The 20,834-nt window shown below is 32.5% G+C and overlaps 1 protein-coding gene across 1 annotated transcript in view; it reads left to right on the top strand.

Annotated features, from left to right (window-relative positions):
- LOC137924891 (irregular chiasm C-roughest protein-like) overlaps window positions 1-7,817 on the top strand; it is a 37,022-nt gene extending 29,205 nt beyond the window's left edge. The window contains exons 16-19 of the mRNA XM_068768276.1: window positions 24-181; window positions 564-671; window positions 3,320-3,412; window positions 7,544-7,817. Of these exons, the coding sequence (XP_068624377.1) occupies window positions 24-181; window positions 564-671; window positions 3,320-3,412; window positions 7,544-7,581 (397 nt within the window). The 3' untranslated portion in view covers window positions 7,582-7,817. The remainder of the gene's footprint in view (window positions 1-23; window positions 182-563; window positions 672-3,319; window positions 3,413-7,543) is intronic.
- Window positions 7,818-20,834: the final 13,017 nt, after the last annotated feature.

Raw genomic sequence — 20,834 nt, 5'->3', positions numbered from 1 at the left:
CTTAATTGTAATATTTTAAATAGATCTCTGCAAGGTTCATTGACTCGCAGCATCGACACAGCGTCCACTCTCCCATTGTCAGCCGGCAATGGATCGCAGAGTAACTCATTGCAACGAACGAATAAACCGTCCGACGAAACTGACGCAATCAACAACCTTGGGCTACCTGTGGGCGGAGATAGTATGTATTTTTAATACCACGTGTAAATTATTCCCACTCAAACATCTCATTTTAAAAATTTTAGACATGTTATAAAGAAAATACTTTAAAAATACATGTTTTTGGATAGAATCGAATCGATATATTTTATATCGATTTATATGTTTGGGTGTAGTTTTAAATATGATTTTATAATTTCTGAAACCATTGATATTAGATAGAGAAGCTATACATTCACTTCTTTATAGCATTTACACCTTTAACCGACCACCCTGTATACAAGCAGTAAATTAAAATAAAATAGAGTACGTAATTTTCTAACGAAATGATGATGTTATATTAGTCATACAGGTGGGCAAGTAGACCAACGAAATTGGTACAAATTTGTGTACATTTCTCACAGATCCGCCCACGCCGATTTACGCCCAGCCAAATACGAAAGCCCACGCGGGTATCGACTTGAGATACGCCGCCACTTATGGAAATCCCTATCTTAGAAATAGTTCTGTTGGTAAGTCTTTCTATTCATTTATTAGTATCTATTAACTAAAGATGATACACTATTTTCAAGTCCAATAGTTATAAAGTAACTGTTTTATGTAAATAAAAATAATGATTACATTTTTATCATTCAATTTGATTTCCATTATTCAGTTTGATTACACATTTAAGACACACTTTAAGTTTTTGTTTCATTATAAATTAGGAAGATAGACATGTATAATCTATATAATACAATAGATTATTTAATATTTTAATACGTAAAAGTTATACGTCTATCTATTAATGACGATCACGTATAAAAACATGTTTACTATTTACCTGCAAAACTTTATGTTATAATGTGATTTTTGTTTTTTTTTTTTTCAACCATTTATACTTCATAATATTTTTGTGTTTGATTAGCTGGCATACATTATTATGGTATTGATCGACATCAAATATTAGACTGTTATAGAGGGGTATTTTAAATTAGTCTTTAATTTATATGGGAAATGAAGAGTGCTTTTTTATTTCTCTTGCAAATTATTATGTTTTGTCTAAGAAAGAAACTTAGGCGTGCTGTAATAACAAATACAAAAATATAGCCGAATTGGTATAACTGACTTTTGCGGTTAGCAACAAAATAGCCGATTTAAGACTATCTATTGATATATTTCTATTTTTAAATAAGCTTCTACTCTGCTTATAATAATATATATTGTGTGTTGCAACCACATTTCTTTTCTCTCTCTTCTCTGGTGCTGTCTTCTAGTGTTGGTAATAGTACCTGGTTAGTACTTTTACTTCTAGCTTGATTTCATACTATGCTAAATATACTATATGATACATTAAAAAAGTTTTTGTTGTATCATTAATAAGTTTTGTATCTGTCTGCCATTATATTATTTAGTTCTAATGCTAGTAATACTGTGACATAATGTTTATATACACGTTAATGATTTGTTCGAATAGTATGCGCTTTGTACGATGCTAGTCGTCATTTTATCCTAAAAACGGCCACTGTAAGGCGTAGTCCCTCTAAGATATTGGCGGGGGGAGTAGGTGATCGTAATGTATTATGTTATGCTAAGTACGCTACAGTTCATCCTCTGGAACTTGTGTGTGAGCAGCGGCAATCGTAAACAATTAATGCACAAATTAATAATTATATAATACTGTAGCCCGGGAATCGAATCCGCGACCTACGATCGCAAATCCTCTACCACTGCGCTACCACTCACTTTAACTTCTTGTTGTACATTTCTTTTGATTATTTTTATTTTAGTTCTGGACATCCATATTATTTTCTTGGTCTCTTTATTATATACGTGCTCGACAAGAAACTGGTATATTTGAAACATTTTATCTGTGATATAACAGTGTTCAAGATGTATTTATTTATAATTTTGAAATCCAATTCTTTTTTATGTCCGCCTTGTAGAAAAAAACTGTTTCTAAATTATGTCAAATACTTTTTTTCAATTCGAAATAGAATGGGTTTTGCTATGAAGTAGTTAAATTTATTACTATATTATTTAGTTATATATTTATCAAACGTAAATTATGTTTACAATATACCTTATACTTAATACAATGCTGTCGCTATTAACTATATAATCATTCTGAAATATTTATCATGCTGCTTAATACCGCAATACTTAAAACCAACGTTTTTAACATGATCTACGTGTTCCATATGTACATATAAGAGAGTGACTCATCACAATATTTCTGGAACTGCAAGGCTTAGAGCCTTAACTTTAGGTAAAACTCGAAACTTTGTCCAAGTAGACGTCAAGTAAGAACCAGCTGTGTGTAATACATACTCTTGAAAAGGGTTCAGGGACGTTCATTTTTCTTTTCGGCATGTTCAAAATAACCAATAACGGATTATTTGTAATCACACACACTAAAGGCAGTTTATATGGCCCCCGTTTTTTCGGGCATCTCATACTTCCCTTGTCTGGGGTACAAGAATATTATTACAATAATAATTATATCGTAGAATTCTATTAGTTACACACTCATGTTTCTTTCACCTTAATGTCAATTTATTTTTCTATTTTTATTCCTCACGTATTTTTTCAATCTTTTTTATTTTATGCTCCGTTCATACCCCATCCCTTTTTCGCCGACTTCTCTCGCCGAATTTTACAGGTTTACATTTTCTGTTTTAATTTATTTTTATCATTTTGATTTCTTATATATTATAGGTTTATTTTAAATTTTACTTTTTTATTTATTTCTACTTTTTATTATCTTAATATTCTTAGTACTATGTCACACATAAAACGCAGTGCGAGCTATGCGTAACGCGCGAGAGACAAGTAGTAATTTAAGTTTACAGTATTATTAAATGCTTGATTGGTAGTTTTAGAATAAAAATGTCAATATGAGGAAGTTCAATTTAATTTTAATTACCGTCAAATTGGGTTCTTCCGACATTTTTCCCATAGTGTATATACGTGGTCACTATTAATAATCCTTTATGGATAGTTAAATGTTTAAAATAAAATTTATTATTAAAAAAAAACTGTACTTTATTTATAGAAAGATTCGGAAATTAAAAAATAGAAGCATTTAATTATTTAATCTGACAAATATTATGTGAAAAACATTGTATGTTATTGCTTGTTGTGATGTATGTGTGTGAGTAATAGAAATGGTTGCTCTTAGGGTACGCAAGCCAAGTCCACACAGCAAAGCCGGCTGCCACGCCTGCACCCCCACCGTACTCGGCGGTCCGAAGTTCCGTCGTCTTGCCATCAGGTACATAACTGCATACCAGCACCTATAGGTAAATACTCATACACGTAATCGAAATTTCAAAAAAATAACTTTTATTTGTTTTGGTTGAAGCCTTTTTAATTAACAAAAGAACCTATGAACGAAGTTGGCGCTCTGCTTGTATAAAAAACTTTTTTCCGTAATTATAATAATCATTAATTCAACACGAGTAGGATGTTTAAAACTGGACATAGATTTCTGTTAGGACCTGTTTTTTTAATGGCCCTCATTATTGGGGACTTCTTGGACACCATATCTTATTTTTGAGAATATGACTATTTTATCTCTAATAATTTTTTCACATTTATTTTTATTGCCATTTCCTTATTTCGATCTTCATATTATCATTCATTCATTTTCTATCATACATCACAAAATCTTACATTCTCATTTATTCTTAATTTCCATTTTTAAATCGCCTCTTATCCTTTTCTCAATTATTAACCCTTTTCTTCATAATGTATCTGTAGAGATACATCAGAATTAAAAAAAAAATAGTAGCATCAATTTTGAACGCATAGTAATCATTTGTATGTGAATGTTTAGGTAATTTCTTAATTTTCGAACGCTTGTTTAGTTTTTTCTGTTGGCATCCTTGGGTCTTAAAAGCCAAATGGTATGAATATTAATGTAATATTAAAAAAATCTGCCAAGTTAAGGGTTAAGTTCGGGGTCGAAGCGGCTAGCTTATAGCGTCTTCCGATAATTTTAACGAAGTAATCCACCTTGTGGATGAACGTGTTACATTGCGCCGATCCATGGTATTTATTCCAGAACTTTAAAGCCCCAGTGGCCACCTGTTCTGTAAGCTTTGTAGCCTACTTACTGCCAATAATTTCACCAACAAAGTGGAAGACGACATTGTGAAGATCACTAGATGCTGGCGCTTTAAACCGGACTCTTGGAAATATATGTTGGAGTTCTTTGTCTAGCAGTGAGGGTTCTGGTGCTGAAATGATGATGATGATAATAGACGAATATTTCAGTTCTATATATAACCTGGTGTCCTATAAAGTACGCGAAATTTCGGAAGCATAAAATACCACAAAGCGAATATAATTTTTCGCTTTGAAAAAAAATTTGCTCTAGCGATAATGACGGCCAACATGATTATTTATTTGTCGTATAAGTATTTATTAAAGAATTACAAATTTGATTCTTCTATTAAAAAGTGAATTTTTATTTTCTTTTAATTAATATTAGATTTTTTTCTGGTACTGTTTACTAATGACGGACGCGAGCATAAGTAACTCTAAATATATTCGTAATTTTCAGATTAGTTTAGAAATTTAAAGTAAAAACGAAATAAAAAATAAGGGTTGTTATGTCGGTTCGGTAAACAATTAGAAATTAAATAGATCACTTGAACAAACGAAATGATTTTCTACGGATCACAAACGAATCGTTGTTGATTCAGCTTTTTATACTGGCTATCACGTAGACAAACAGGGGAAACGATTCGCGTTTTGAAAATTTGTTTGATGACTCATTATCGTTGTGTGGTTTGTTTTATCAATTTCCATTCAAATTACCGTCGCATCGTAGATAAATTACTGTTTATGAAAGAAAATTCACTAAAAGAATTTCTGAAGAGATTCTTCTAGGCGTATATGAATTTAAGGAGTTTCATCATCATCACCATCATATCAGCCGGTATAGATGGAAATGTCTATCGTCAAAGATCGTCAAGACAACTGTTCTTGCGCTGTCCGTATTAGGCGACTTCCCGCGCCCTAAACGCCGCCCTAGAGTGTCGTGGGTCTACCTAGTGTGGGGTCCACCCACGACGCGTCCGCCGGTTCATTGTCACCACTCTAGAACCTTCTCCGAACTATGTCCACCTTCTTCTAGCTACGTTTAAAATGAACACCCTTTTAGAGTGTAAAAAAATTTCGAAATGAATTATTCTATTTTCATATTTTGGGTGTTGAAAAAATGTCAACAAAAAACACCTCGCAGCATAAGCAGCTCAGAGCACCTTTGTAACCCACAAGGTTTTAAGTTTAAGGATACAATAATAATGAAGTAAGCATTCTTGTTCATTCCGTACTACACCGGTGAAATTACAGCATGTAGCGTCTCGAGTTCAGGCTACCCAGGAAGCCTTCGAGCAGTACTAGAGATTTTTTACCAAAGACCATTTGTGTTTCGAGCTGTCGATTCCTCGGAGTCACCTGCCACTTGGACAACAGTTTGATCCTAGTAAAAAAGAATAACGGGTATAATGTTTTCGAAAATTATATGAAATTGTAACACCGAAAACTATTTGAATAAAATGTAAAAAAAGCGAACATTTGAATGACACTGTTTACATTGAATGTATCGATTGAACTTCGACTAAGCCTTCGGGTCATCAGTAATTACTTACGGTGAATGGAACTGTTTAAATAATTGCCGCGATGGGAACTCAGTGTATTGTATGTTTGTAATATTCATGGTGTAATTAGAGGGTGTACATTGAAAATGTATGGAACCAATTAATAAAAGTTTATGATGATAGGGTACAGGCCGAGGTTTTGTCGCGTTAATTTTTGAGTGTATCATAAGGACTTTGTTGGAAATTGGTCACGCCTTATAATTAAACTTCGCGGCTATTGGTGATTTTCTGTCGTCTTTATCAAATTTACGTTTCATTTTTGCCACATGTATTAAATTTCAATTAATTTAAAATGAAAACGGGATAAAACTGATAATCGCTAACCTCGTTTCAGCCTATAGACGCCCACTTTGTACTAAAATCGCAAAGTTTGGTAGCGGATTGGCGATCGTAGTACGATATTACAGTACACAGAGGATGCTGCTGCTCTTTTTCTCGAAACTGGTTTTTTAGCAGTGGAAACCCTATGTAATGAATGTACAAAGAGTAAATTTTATATGATTGCTTCCCGGGAATCAAACCTGCGACTTATGATCGCAGTTACAGTCCTCTACTGCTTGGCTACCAATTAATCTTGTATTTTGTAATTGCTTTGTATTTATAAGTAATATATTTATATATTTGCAATCCAATTTAATTTATTGACGAGACGAATTTTATATATATATATATATATATATATATATATATATATATATATATATATATATATATATATATATATAGTTATATAATAATTTATAGGGCTCATATTTCAATTACATCTTTACTGTCTAAAATGTTTAAAATGTAAATTATTCCATCTCTACTGTTTTTACTGAGCCTTCTGATGATACATAGTTTTCATTAAACAGTAATATAAGTATAATTTCTCTCTGGAAATCTGTGGGGTGGGCCTGTACCCAGCAGTGGACATACTGCGGCTTAAACAATGATGATGTAGCAGAATATCCCATGTCTCTTCATAGTGAAACCTAGTAAATAATTGCGATTTTTCGGTTACACAATAGCTAAGAAAAAATATTTAGACAGTACGTAGTAATAAGCAAGTAAAGTGATTCAAGATCATTATCATCATTTCAGCAATAGGACTTCTAATGTTGGACAAAGACCTTCTCAGAGATTAATATAATCAAAGGATTAATTCGAAGCTGTAATTGACGTATCATATGCTAGCTGCTACGATAGTTCCAGTCACATTCATGGACAGTTCTGTGCCATGGGCGACTTAAACAGGTGTCGTCCTTGATGAAAATCTCAATTTCAAAGCACACATCGAAAGCGCGCGAAAAAAGCCAGCTTTCGTATTCAGCCGCATCTTTCCACAACCAAACAACGGAATAAAGTCGGTCGTAGAGTAAAATGTTATTGTCAGATATGGACACGCAAAAAAATATTGTCAACCAAACACCCTAGCGATAATAATTAGAATTGATAAAAAAAATTTAGACTTGCATGTTGACATGCAATAGCTAACAATCGCCCAGTTCCTAAGACGGGTATCAATTCATTACCTTGATTCTGCTCCTCAATCAACAATTCCGGATAAAATATTTGTATCTAATATGTATTTATTTTTGCTTTATTATGTTTGTGGTGTCAGTTTTTGTCTTTAGTTTGATCTTTTTAATTTGTTTTGATTGTGTCAATGTAGTGTGTAATAAACGTTTATCTTATCTATCTTTGAAATTTTTTAATTTTCAGTGGTATAATTAAAAAATGATTTTTTATTACAGGTAATAGCAGTCAGCCTTCTCAAGGAACGCGTGTATAGCAAAAGCCTTACATCGCACGTCTTGTGTAGATGATGAACTTTTTAACAGAGACATCTATGTGAAAATAGACGTCATTGTAATATATTATGTTCCTAAATAGACTTATTGTACACGGACTGAATTGTAAATAGTGAACAATTAGGCTAGGTCTACATGTACAGTTTTATAAAGTTCTTTCGACTTTTGTTTGGTTAAAAAAATATTTGGCATCTTTTTTGATTGCGTTACGCTTTTATAAATGTGTTCGTATAAAAAAATTAAACAGATTTACTTTGAAGAAGTATACAGATAAATAGAAACAGCGTAATATGAATGTAAATGTATTATTAATAATTTTATTAAATGAAATAGTTTTGTGAAATAAAATAGATTTATTTAAGAATACATTAATAACTATCGTATAGTATTGTAAATTTGCTCAACAAATATGATTTTAATGTATTGAAGTGCCCACGTTATAATATTCATTTAAACTCCGAATATTATGTGTATATGTAATAAATGAAATAAAATATAATGTTTACTATATAACTATTACGTGTCGATGGAATCGAGACATTTAGCATTTTGAAATTGAAATTAATGAAATTAGATAGAAAAATATATTTCTCAGAGAATCGATAATGTAGACAGAATATTTTCTGTGATAAATTTCCATAGAGTAAAATTAAGTTTCTTTTTCGAAGTTTTGAACATGATTCCATTTATCCTGTTCTTTGTCGGCGTTCTTTTAACATCTTCCCTTTAATGTCACATTTTTTTTGCATTAAAACGTCTGAAAGTAATTACCTTTAATATTATTTTTTTTAGATATCAATTTTTAAGTTTCATAAACCTTTCAAAATTCGTATGAGTTTTTACAGTGTCAAGCGACATGAAAACACGTTTTTAAATACTCGTCAGAATACTTTATATTTTGTTTAGCGATAAGAAATGTATAGAAATTGTTTTGCACGAAATTGTTTTAATGCATGCGAAATATTATTTGCTATAATTTTACCGTTCCCAAAATATATCTTTGATAACTTTTTATTGTTTCATTTATTACTCTTCAAAAGAAGCGTTGCTGGATTTCCTTCAGCTACTTCTTCCAATGCTAACACTTTTAAGTGTTAGTAAAGTTAATCATGTTATAGCAACCGACCAAGTTGGGACGCCCTCTCGAGCGTCTTTTAGTCGAAATGTTTATTAAGATATTTCTCAACGATGATGAATGAGGTACTAAAGTAACTGTCTGTTGAAATATCGCCCGGCCTGGATCCTACAAAGTTTCTTGGTTAAATTAAAAGTTTAAAAATAAACCTCACAAGATGACTGTTAACGAAATTCCTTGTAACCTTTTTTAAAGCATACACAAACATATTGTGACGTAATAAACTAAATATTTTCGTCATTTATCCAAAATATTTTTGAATTGTTGATATAACATCGACATTAATCTTTGTATTACCATAAAAAATCTGTTATTTTGGAACGTTTTTTTTTTAAATTTAAATGTAAATACAAAATTTTTGTTACATAAGCGCGAGTTTGGCATTTATATATCAGCTGCAAAACAATATAACGTAAATTTAATTTTTACCAATTTATAGGCATTACAGCTAATCAATGTGCCAAACGAAAAGATAATAGAAAAGATAGTAGTAAAAATTAAAGAGAGGAAACAATATAAAACTAGACAATATAGTAAAAGAACTATAGATATATAGATAAGAGTATATAACTACAAAGCTGATTAAAAAAATAACTATCACAGTAGGTTACAAATAAGATCTGCAAATCTTAGTAAGTAAGTAATCTTGATAATGAATGAGACTTGGGATTTCTGCATATAATAAAATTACGTATGAGAAAACTCTTAGACAGGCGAAAGTAATCGTCAAACGACCGCAAGTTGGAGAAGTGAGCGCGCCACATGCGCAAAAAGGTGGCCATTGATCATTCTAGAAGTTCAGTGGAGTTCTAGAGTAGAGACCACGAATCGGAAAGCGTAGTGTAGAAGACATTCATAGAAAAGGTGGAAAGGCGACCTTGACGGTAAGATCACCAGAAGACGCTGGTTGACACAGTGAGGCCTGTTCTGATGATAAGGAAATAAGACTTGAATATATTTAAAAAATATATTATGTATGTAACAACCAGATCGTTGCAAGATTTACTTGACAAAAAAGATTGAAAAGATTGTTTGTGGAAATTTTAAAAAATAAATGGTTGAAATATTAATTCATCCTAAATTAAATCTACTTGAAACTATTGAATATGGGCTAAGTTTTTAAATGTAAAACTGATGTATTAATTGCAGTTGACTATCTATAAGCACGCTACATTTATTGCTGTAAATAAAAACAAAAAACGAATCGCGCCAATTCGTTCGCAACTAACGTTCCCATCAGAAATGGAATTTCGAATTAACTCCGATTGTTTTTTTTCACACAATGACAACTTATCATCGGCTACACACACATAGACAATGTTACACGAAGCGCCCATCGCAATCATTAGCTGGACGGTCATCAAAAGCTCATTTCGAACTTTTTTTCATGTTCTCTATAAAATAAAACGAGGTGAAAGTATACTAGTACGAATTAAGACGTGTTCGCGGCCAGTTTTATTTTACTGCAGTGTTATTACTAAACAATTCCATTTTATTTTCAATTTATAATGTGAATTTTTAAAAGGCTGTATAAAATTTACTCATTGGGACATAACAGCTCAAAGTAATTGATATTTTCTCTTTAGAACCCAAGGCAGATAGGTACACATATCTATTTATACATCTGTAATATATAAAAGGCCAGAAAAAAATTGCAGATCGAACCACCACTGGTTACATAAATTTTTGTTTTTATTTTTAGTCTCGACAATTTCCACAGAGTCATCACTTCGTCAATTCATAAGTAGAAGTTAATTTTGCGAAACTAACGGGAATGTAATGTATAAGTCAATTTAAATCAATAGATTTTATCATCTACTCTTTCTAAACATTTTTTAATGAATTATTTTTTCGTTACCGTATTAAATAAATATGAATATAAATAAAATAAAAAAGGTTCTCATAATTTCTCGCCAAAGTACAACCAGACGAAATTATTTTTAATTAAAAAGAATAAAATTTCACAAGAGCGAACAGTGATAACCAATAAACCTGTACCCTTTTTAAAGTATGAAATATGATATTACGATGCAAACATTCAATTCAAAATGATTCCTGATAAAACACAAAAGAGCGGTTGCATACAAAAGGGTCAAGTTAGAACAATGAAGCCACAATAAAGACTCGTCGTAAAAGATTCGAGTGGTTCAAATCTAAAGACGTCTTATATGCGCGCATTGTCTCGGAAAAATTATTTCATATACATAAATTTTCATCTCGCACAAAGTAAAATATATCTTAGGTTCTTTGATATAGCGATGAATCAAAATGCATAATTAATTATGTATTGCGCTCGCGACCAATCTGACGGCATTCTGCAGACAGTGAGACAACCGCAATGGAGTGCTGCGGTTGGGAGCAGTCATATTTGTTACTAATAAGTAAGAGCGTTGCGGCTAACAGTTGCAATGGAATAACAGCGATGAATTGCGGAAGTTTGTGAATGCCACAAGACCGTTAGCATTGACTATGCGAGAGATTTTATTCACATATTATGATTAAAATTCTTATACGTGTAAAAAAATAATCGCCAAATATATTGCCATGCACAAAAACCCGTGAACATGTGCGAATGCTCTTATTTTAAAACTAGAAAGTGTGGTTGAGTCATACAATATAAAATCAATAATACACATAGACTTGAACATTTATAAAACGTACTATGTATACTGAACAGTCGTAGCCCAGCGGTAAGGATTGACATTTGCAATCGTGAATTGCGGGTTTGAATCCCGCGACACAATCTTAAATAATTCAAATTTTGTGCTCTTATTATTGCCACAGCTCACAAACAAATTTGTAGAGGATGGGCAGCAGCGTCCTCTGTGTACCATAATACCACACTGCAATAAAAAACCCGCCTGCCAGGCGTGGCGATTATAGTATATCTCTCCATAGATATCTTTGGTGGAAGTCTATGCTTTGCAGGGTCTCTATGTGCTTTAACTATGTTCATTATAACTAGCTGTCTCCCGACCGATTCGCCTGGCCCGCACTGCGTTTTGTGGGCGTAATTTTATAAAATAGATAATACATAACTTTTACATTTTATATATTAAAAAATATTTGGTAAAGTTTTATAAGGGTAAATGTTTGAAAATATGCGTTTTTATAATCGCCTCTACAACGCCTTGCGGAAGGAATTTCGTTAAATCTTCATAACTAATCTCTACTTGGCGAAAGCAATACACCGGCCAAATTTCACGTTTTTAAGTTTTGTGGGTGTAGAGATATCGCGGTGAGAATATATTGGTGAAAATCTCCTATATACAACATATAAATAGCTGTGTGTAGTGAAAGATGTGTAAATTTATATAACAATAATTGGTATAAATAAATAACAATACTTCGCAGTGTTACTTATCCAAACTTGAGAACGGCTCCAGCAAATCTATGGCTATTTTTTCATATTTCCGAAGAAGTCCGATCAAGGTTCATTAAAATATTCCAAAAAAAAAAAAAAGTAGTATATATACTGAAACCCCCCCAAATATAAACTAACGGAGTAAATGAAAACCTCTCAAACATTTGACGCCAATCAAAATTATAAAAGCATGTTGTTAGGCTGTACACTATAATGAAAATATAATCACGTTATTACTAAAATCGCACTATGTACGAATTAGAAAACTTATTTTCTTTAGTAATCATTGTTTCTTATTAAGATAGATTGTCAATAAATAAAGTACTCAATTAGAAATATAGGTTTTCTAAAATGATATATTTTTCATTTATGTTTGCACAGCAGGCCAATAATTTTTGAAATTAAGATGGGTATTGGAATAACTAGTATCAAAATAAATAAAAGATGTAATGGGATAATACATTGAGAGAGAAACGATGATTCTTTACAGTGATGTTTTTATACTCTAATGTCTAGACTAAGGGTCGACAAACCGTGGATCGAGAACATGTGTGACTCTTTGAATTCTTTTCTATTGTACTCAAAAAAAAAAATGGTAACAATGAAATATAAAATAATTAAGAAACTTACGTGAAAGTGAATGGTTTGGAAAATAATCTTTCGCATTTGAGAATTTCAAGATGGACGCAATTTGGATTATAATAAATGAATTTTACACATACAATATTTTACATAGTTGCTAGCTTTTTATATTTATTTACATATATATTTTATCGACAGCTTGTTCTAAAGAAAAAGTCTTCCTCTAAACTTTTCCATATTACTCTTTCATTTTTAATTCTCATCCGTTCTGAACCAACCACTTTTTTAGGGTCATCTTATCATCGTCTCAGTTATTTCCCTTTCTTTATTTTTCCGTTCCTGAGACTGAATGGTAGCCCTGTTATCAGTTTAGTCTACTGACCGTTAGTCTCATATGTATAACATGCATATGTTATGTCTCTTTCCACTTTAGTGTCAGATGTCTCTTTCGTATCTTTACATTTAGTTTTGTTTTTAATTTCTTTCAATCTTACTTTATCTTTCTTTTTTATGCCAATTACACTTTATCTATCATATTCTGACAAACATTTACATTACGGGCTAACGCCCACGTTTGGCAACCATGAAGAATAAACTTATCAATGCGTAAGTTCAATTTACAAACTTCAACAGAAAATAACTGATATTTAATTTTTTTTAGGTATACAATTTTTGTTAATTTACTTTAAGCAAACATCAGATATTTCTAAGTAGAATACTAAAGTATTTTTAAGTAATTTAAAGTGTTAGCTTATTATGGAAAGCACTTTTGTATCGAATACGAATGAGCTTGAAAACTGCAGGAGACACCGAAAATAGTTTCTTTTGTCAATTTCATCGTCATAATTTCAGCTGTAACACCTTAGGAAGTAGACTACCCTCATTGATTTTTAATAGGACTGGTTGTAAGCGATCTGCATCCAGCTTATGCCGTCCACTTTAACGCACGTGAATTGCTAGGTTTGCTGGTACGTGATGTTTACTCCATAACAAAGTCCCAGAGGCAATCTGTTCTGCGTGCTATGTGGCCTGTCCACTATAACTTCTACTTTGCAATTCACTGTGCTATGTCTGCTACTTTCATTCGTTTACGAATCTCCTCATTCCATATTCGATCTCGTAGAGATATATTGAACATGGCATTCCCCATGGCTCGCTGAGCGATAGTGAGCTTGGCACTGAGAAGTTACTTCCATTGAAGCCTCCACTATAACTTATCAGCAAAAACATCTTTATGTAACTCTCTGATCACTTTTTGGAAGTTAAATTAGTTAGTCGTGTGGCAAAATTCTGGACCGTATGTAAGCTTCATTTCTATAGGTAAATACGATTGTAAATTACGGCTCTAAATCGAGCAATATATATCAATGGGCTACAATTCGATGACAGCAATGCTTGATATTGATACAATAAATTCTAATTTCTGGCTAACGATAGCTTAGGCGGCATTCGCACTACGTCATGGCCCATTGTCTGGCCCCTTCGAATAGCCCGCTCACTCACCTCGGGTGGGTGATTAAACAATATTACTCCCTCCCAGACGGAGTGCAATGCAGTCGGCTAAACACGGGACAGCCGCTTCACGACATCTTATACGACCCAACGGTTTACTGTTCGTTTGTAATTTAACGTGAAATTGTAGACGCTGGAAACGACTCATGCGTATTCTCGGACATTCGATGTCTAAACCCAAAACTGACTTACAAACTTTGACAACTGAAAACTGAGAGGATCAGAGCGTTTACCTAATGATGATTACGTAACCTGCCTACAACAATGCCGCACTATTCAAGATTTTTAAATAAAAAAATCGTGGGTAACGTTGCGTTTCTTACAATCAGTAATTTGATACATTCAAACTAGACAAGTTCATCTTTAAAAAAGACATCAGTGGTAGAATTCAACTGGCTGGCAAGTGTTCGGAAGACCGTGAAAAATATTCTCCTGTCTTAAGATGAAATTCTTCGATTAATATGTAATAACATTGTTGACTAAGAGTAGTATTCTTTCGTGGTCTTTCACTTCTAGCGTCAGAGGGCGTCAAGAGCCCGCCCGCTTGGGATTTTTCTATGAAATCGAAATTAGAATGGGAACATTCGTTGATGAACCACAGTAACCGATGTATCCCAGGAGGTTGGCAAGTTCAAGAGATGGCCACATAACATGCAGAAAAGATGGTCTCGGTGACCTTGAGTTTCTACAGTGGAGACCACTGACCGGTAAGCTCAGTGTAGGATCTGTATAGTTGCTAGAACCAAAGCAACTGATGCAAAATTATAGTACTCTAGTAAAAATATTTTTAGAAGGATGATGTTGCCATTGAAGTTATTAACCTTAGGAGAGGAGACGTCAAAAGTATCTATTGGAAACCAGGCTATCTAGATAATGAATATGAGATGGTCGAAAGGACGGCCAAATGATGACTGGTAAAATCGAGGGCAAACTTTTAACAAATAGTCGGGAAGGCGAGTCAGTTAGTCGGACTAAATTTACTTGTCTCTGGATACCATTTTTCGTGCTTTGCTCCAAGATGCGAAAGATAGAAAAAAGTGTCGTAGTATAACGAAGATTACTCCGTATCCAGAGAATCAAGAATATTAGCTATAAGGGTAACATTGCGAGGTCAAAAATGGTTCAGTTCTGGTTGTGAGTGGAGTCAGGTTGTAAGTTAACGCTTAATTTGCTATTCAGGTCGACAACCCTGAGCACCGTACCCAGCCCTTTTACTTATAACATGATGGTAAAAATATGATTATATTCCACGTATGACAAAGATGACTAAGCCTGTCACTTCTTGTTAGCGTTTTACATCCGAGCTTTTATTGTCCAGAGATGGCCGAAAGTGTCGTATCAACAAATATTTGTTTCGTAGGGTACTTTTATGGCATGTAATTTGGTATTATTTTAGTGGATACGGTCTTGTTACGAGGAGAGCAGAGTTTTTGTATTACATCAAACAGTCTGTGGGCATTACGCCGCAATAAAAGATGGCGAAATATTGACGTCATAAAACATTACGTACGGCGGTTAGCGCGGAGTGGGAGCTTTATGTGGTATATAAATTCTTTATTCATGACACAGTTTCAAAGGTTTTTTATAAAACAACAAAAAAGTCTTGATGAATTGATTGGTGACTAGTTTGGACTGCGGTTTCGATTCGCATGTTGAATGTCATAAAAATACCGCGAAAGTTATAATACATTACACAAATAATCATATCATCATTATCATTTCAGCTGGTGGGACGTCCACTGATCAACCTAGAGATTTCCAAGAGGAACGGTTGGACGCGGCCTCCATATGTGTGAATAACCTTCCCTGCACTTGCCGATCTTGAAAGGCTGTGTTTCGTGCGCTATGTGGCCTGCACACTGCCTGTTCAACTTACTAATCCGCTATATGATATTGTTTATTTTCGTTCGTCTATAAATTGTCCACATTCTCGTAGAGAAATAGTATATATTTAATAATACTTCTTAAGTAATAGGCGTGTACTATTAAATATCGTGTTTGTTTAAAAGATCTGTAGAAACTACGTTAATTATAATCGACTTGCTAATCAGATTTACCAACATACTCCAAGTAGTTTAAAACACATTCGTGACCCGTACCCACATCAAACGATCACTCTAAAACAGTGCAAAACCAATGCCCGATAGCGTGCTCCTATGAAAACATTTTGTTTAATAGCCCCCTTAATTTGGGCTTGTTCCGTCTGATACTTGACACAGGAACTTAATATAGCAATATTATTTTATTTTTGTTCTTTTCTCTCATTCTTCATGTCTATTGCTATATCCTCTTCCATCTATCACATTTTCTTTCGTTCCCTTTACAATCCTTACACAAAAGGACTCTCTTTCTTCACCGCATTTTTTATCATTTAGTTTACAGTTTCAAAGTCCTTATTCCCTTTTTATTTTTTTATTATTTAAGCAAGGAGAAACGGACGCCAGGGGTAGCTACCTGGCAAGGACCAACAAATAAAAGATTAAGAGGTAGACTAAAGGGAAAATAGATCGATGAAAAACTGGATCACCAAAACAAAAGACAGAGAGATATGGAACAAAATGGAGGAGGTCTTTACCCGTAGAGGGGTCCATAATGATGTATGATATATAAAAACAATTTTGATTTTGATTCTTTTTCATTTATTTATCATTTAAAATTTATATACATTAAAATTATTTTTTATGACTGGAATTTATAATTTATTTTTCAAATTTAACAAAAAAATAAAAAATAATTATTCTTTATGGAAATTACAGGCTATAATAATAAAATTATGAAAGCATATAATGATTACATCTCCGATATAAGCCCATTCGTTATCGCCTTAAGTAAATTTAAAAAAGTTGTTCTACTCAGGCTGTCCTCGGTTTAAATAAATTTGGTCTATCTCTGTCACAAAATTTCATTGTATTTCCTATAATTTTGTAACCACTTTTATTTTTTTAGTACAGCTATAAACATTATTTATTAGGTAATAGTGTTTATTGTGTAGTTTTTAAGCTATTTGTTTCCTTCTCTAAATTTATTATTACGATTGTTAATTAACCCACATAAAATATTATAAAAAATTAATTAAAAAATCGAATTGATTTAAAGTTACAATAAAAAATAATAGTATATTCATATATCGTAACATTAAAAAAAAATAGACCAACAATCCAATTAACACGGAATTGCCAGTAAACTTTATTATAAAATATAAAAATATCTCCGCATCACATATTGACATCAATTGAAAACTTCTCCCCGTTTCTTGTTATTACTGATATAATTGAAAAAATCTTTTGAATGGCTTGTGTAGTGAAAATTTAAATTTATGGGCACTAAATAAGTTATGACCTTAAAGTAAGCGAGGTTAGTCATGTATTTGAACTTGATTTCATTTATAAGAACCATATTAACAAGTCTCTATGAAACTAGTTGTCTCCCGCCTGCTTCACGTCGTCCGCACTGCCTTTGAGTGTTATACAGAAAATCCATTTTTGGTACATTGTTAACAAGTCTTGTCTGAAAACATATCTTTTTTAAATAACTGCCCCATCAAGGCATCTTGCTATAAAGTTTCATAAGATCGCAAGTCTCACTTTCCTACCATTAGGCTACCATAGCCAAGTAGTGCATAGTGTACAGTAATTAATAAATAAAAACTTAACCATACCTTTTTCATTAAGTTATGCATAAATCTCTATAATCAACTGCCGTCTCCTTCTTCCCCCACCGTAAGCCTATATGAATGTAAAGATCGCCAAGATAACAGGTCTGACGCTGCTCGTATCCAGCGACTATCCACGGCCTACCCAAACCGCATTTACCAGTTCGAGATCGCCACTCTAGAAACTTTCGGACTAAAGAAGAGTAATTCTTTGAGCTACATCCTTTAGTTCTTCTTAATAAACTGCTTACTAATGCAATACTCTAGTGATAGGAAAGATTTTGAAATAAAAACAATGAAGTGATAAGTCTCAACATTATTAATAAAATAATTTAAGAACAAACATGTATTGACATACAAAACAACACACATCATATTTCATCAATAATTATATACTACTATTATTCATTCCAATAGTAATCTCCTTTTGCGTCTTTTATGTGCATGCATAAACACACACACATATCTATATATATATATATATATATATATATATATATATATATATATATATATATATATATATTTTTTTTTTTCGTAGATTGTACACATCTACTATTAATTATTATTCTTTTTGTCATGTTATGTTTATAGATTGTTTTCTATGTGTATTATTGAGGTACGAAATTCCAATTTAAAATATATTTACTCAAGTAGGAATTTACATGCGCATTTGAATCGTCGATTATTTTAACATTATTTGTAGTAAGCTACAAACAGCACGGGACGCTGATCTGCAAGGAGCCGTCTAAAAACTCAACAGTTGCTCTTTTAAATGAAATTAACAATTGTGTGTACGTTACAATACCTAACATGTAAATGACTCAATGTTTCGCAACTAGAAATTCATAAGTTTTTTTTACTTTTATACTTTTAGTTTCATATTTAAAACTAATTAAAAGAATGCCTGAGATATCGTGTGAAACTTTGTTATATAATAATAAATGTGTACTCAAATTTATTTAAGATTATTTATTTATTTATTATATTTGTTAACATTATGATAGTGGAATCTAAACGTTACGAGTTTATTTTTATTTCTTAAATTTATCACGTGTCTGTCACTAGTTTTATAAAAGACTAAATTAGGAGGCATAAATAATATGTCACAGAAAATATATATTTGTTTAGTTAATTTGTATTTTTAACGTAATGACAATAAAAAATAAATAATTATTTATCTATCTACCGACTTGTACTTGTCTTATTTCCATTTTATGGTTACATGATAGAATTTGTCACGAGTGATAAGACTATTGTACATTTTTATTATAACGATAACTTTACATAGAACTCTATAGAATAAGAAAGACGAAATACGAAACCAAAAAACTATATATAAAACAAAACTTCCTAATACTCTTATCAAAGGACTAGGACATTAGCTGAATGACAGACAAAAGTGGAAACGACCAGTATGAAAGAGAAGTATCAATGATACAATGGGTGGATACTAAAATAACTGCTGCCACAAACTGAATGATGCTCGACAAGGAAAGATTTATCTTAATAAGTCATTGCTATAGTCTAGAAGTTTTGTATATTTCCAGTGAATATTTGTGATATAGGTTATTTATAAGAAATTGTAATTAATATTTTTTATCTGTTACATAAGTTTAAATACTATGACATAATAAATCCTATATAAAAAGCTTTATCAGCTTATCAATTTGCTGTTGGCGAAATCGCAAGTTAAAGCCACTAAAAACAATATTGACATAGGTTGTAGAGAATAGGGAACTACTAGTAGAGATTTCTACCAGGTAAGATAGAATTATATTTTGAAATTCGAAAACAAAACTTAATGCTAAAAATAAAAATGAAATAAAACGCTAAATTTAAAATGTTAAATAATATTTTTTGACAAGTTTTATTAGAAACTTGTAGGTCACACGTATGCAACAGGAACGTTATGATATATTTTTCAAATGTTTTTATTATGCTATTCCTTATGTAGCATCACTTGTTAGTAAATAATTATTGTATTACTTTTTTTAACAGCCGACAGCCGTTGGGGCCGAAGGGTCCTCAAATTGCAACTACAGGCCGGTAGACGAGGTGTGAATAGGCCTCCCATTGGGTGGAACGACGACTAGAATAGTTGAAATCGAAGGCAGTCGCTGGATGCGAGCAGTATAAGACTTGTCATCGTAGCGATCTTTGGGATGTTCATGACACGTATGAAGCACTTGATTTTTTAATATTTTTTACGGCTATTAATTATTGACTAATTTTAATTTTTTTCATATTGAGTAAATATGTATTTTATTGTTCGAAATAATGTCAAATTTTACCTGAGGCGCTCAAAAGCCTACAATCGATATTGATTAAATCTCGAAAAGTTAAAGGGTGTGTACGTAAACAAGCGTTTAATTTTTTTAAAAAATAATAGTTAATTGTGAACTTTCTTTAATTCGATGCGGTAAACTACCTGGCGATACGCCAGCCCTCGACTCCGCATTGTCTTCCCAATAACGGTATTTTATAGAATTGTCAGCTGCAAACATTGTACACGGGCTGGAACAAAAAATGTTCTATTTAGAAGAAAAAAGATGCCGGTGTTTTTTAAAAGCACATCTGAAGTTTAATTATTGTTGATTCTTTATAACAACAAAATAACACTTAAATTTTATGAGCTAAAACGAGTTACCGTCGCCAAAATTTATCTATGGACGGGTAAATCATAATTGCATAAACGGAAGCGTATTGACGATCACAGTGTATTACTGTAGCACGCAAAGAACGCTGCTGACCATCCTCTGGAAACCCAGGGACAAAGTGTGAATTATATGAGATTGCATACCGGGAATCGAACTTGCGCCCTGCGGTGGCACGCCTCAGTTCTCTGCCGCTTGGCTACTAATGTACAAGTAAGCACTTTAAAGAAAGACTGTTCATTTAAATCAATTATTTCTTATGAAGGGCTGTTTTAAAAGGCCACATCGACGTCATCTATAAAGGGACATAAGCAGAAGGCGTCCTTCTTTTT

This window comes from Battus philenor, unplaced genomic scaffold (assembly GCF_028537555.1).
Source record: "Battus philenor isolate CCGP_79_NKW_IND1 unplaced genomic scaffold, ilBatPhil1.0.hap1 SCAF_25, whole genome shotgun sequence".
Classification (NCBI taxonomy): Eukaryota; Metazoa; Arthropoda; class Insecta; order Lepidoptera; family Papilionidae; genus Battus; species Battus philenor.
The sequence above is the reverse complement of the archived record's forward strand: the minus strand, read 5'-3'. Positions and strand labels throughout refer to the sequence as shown.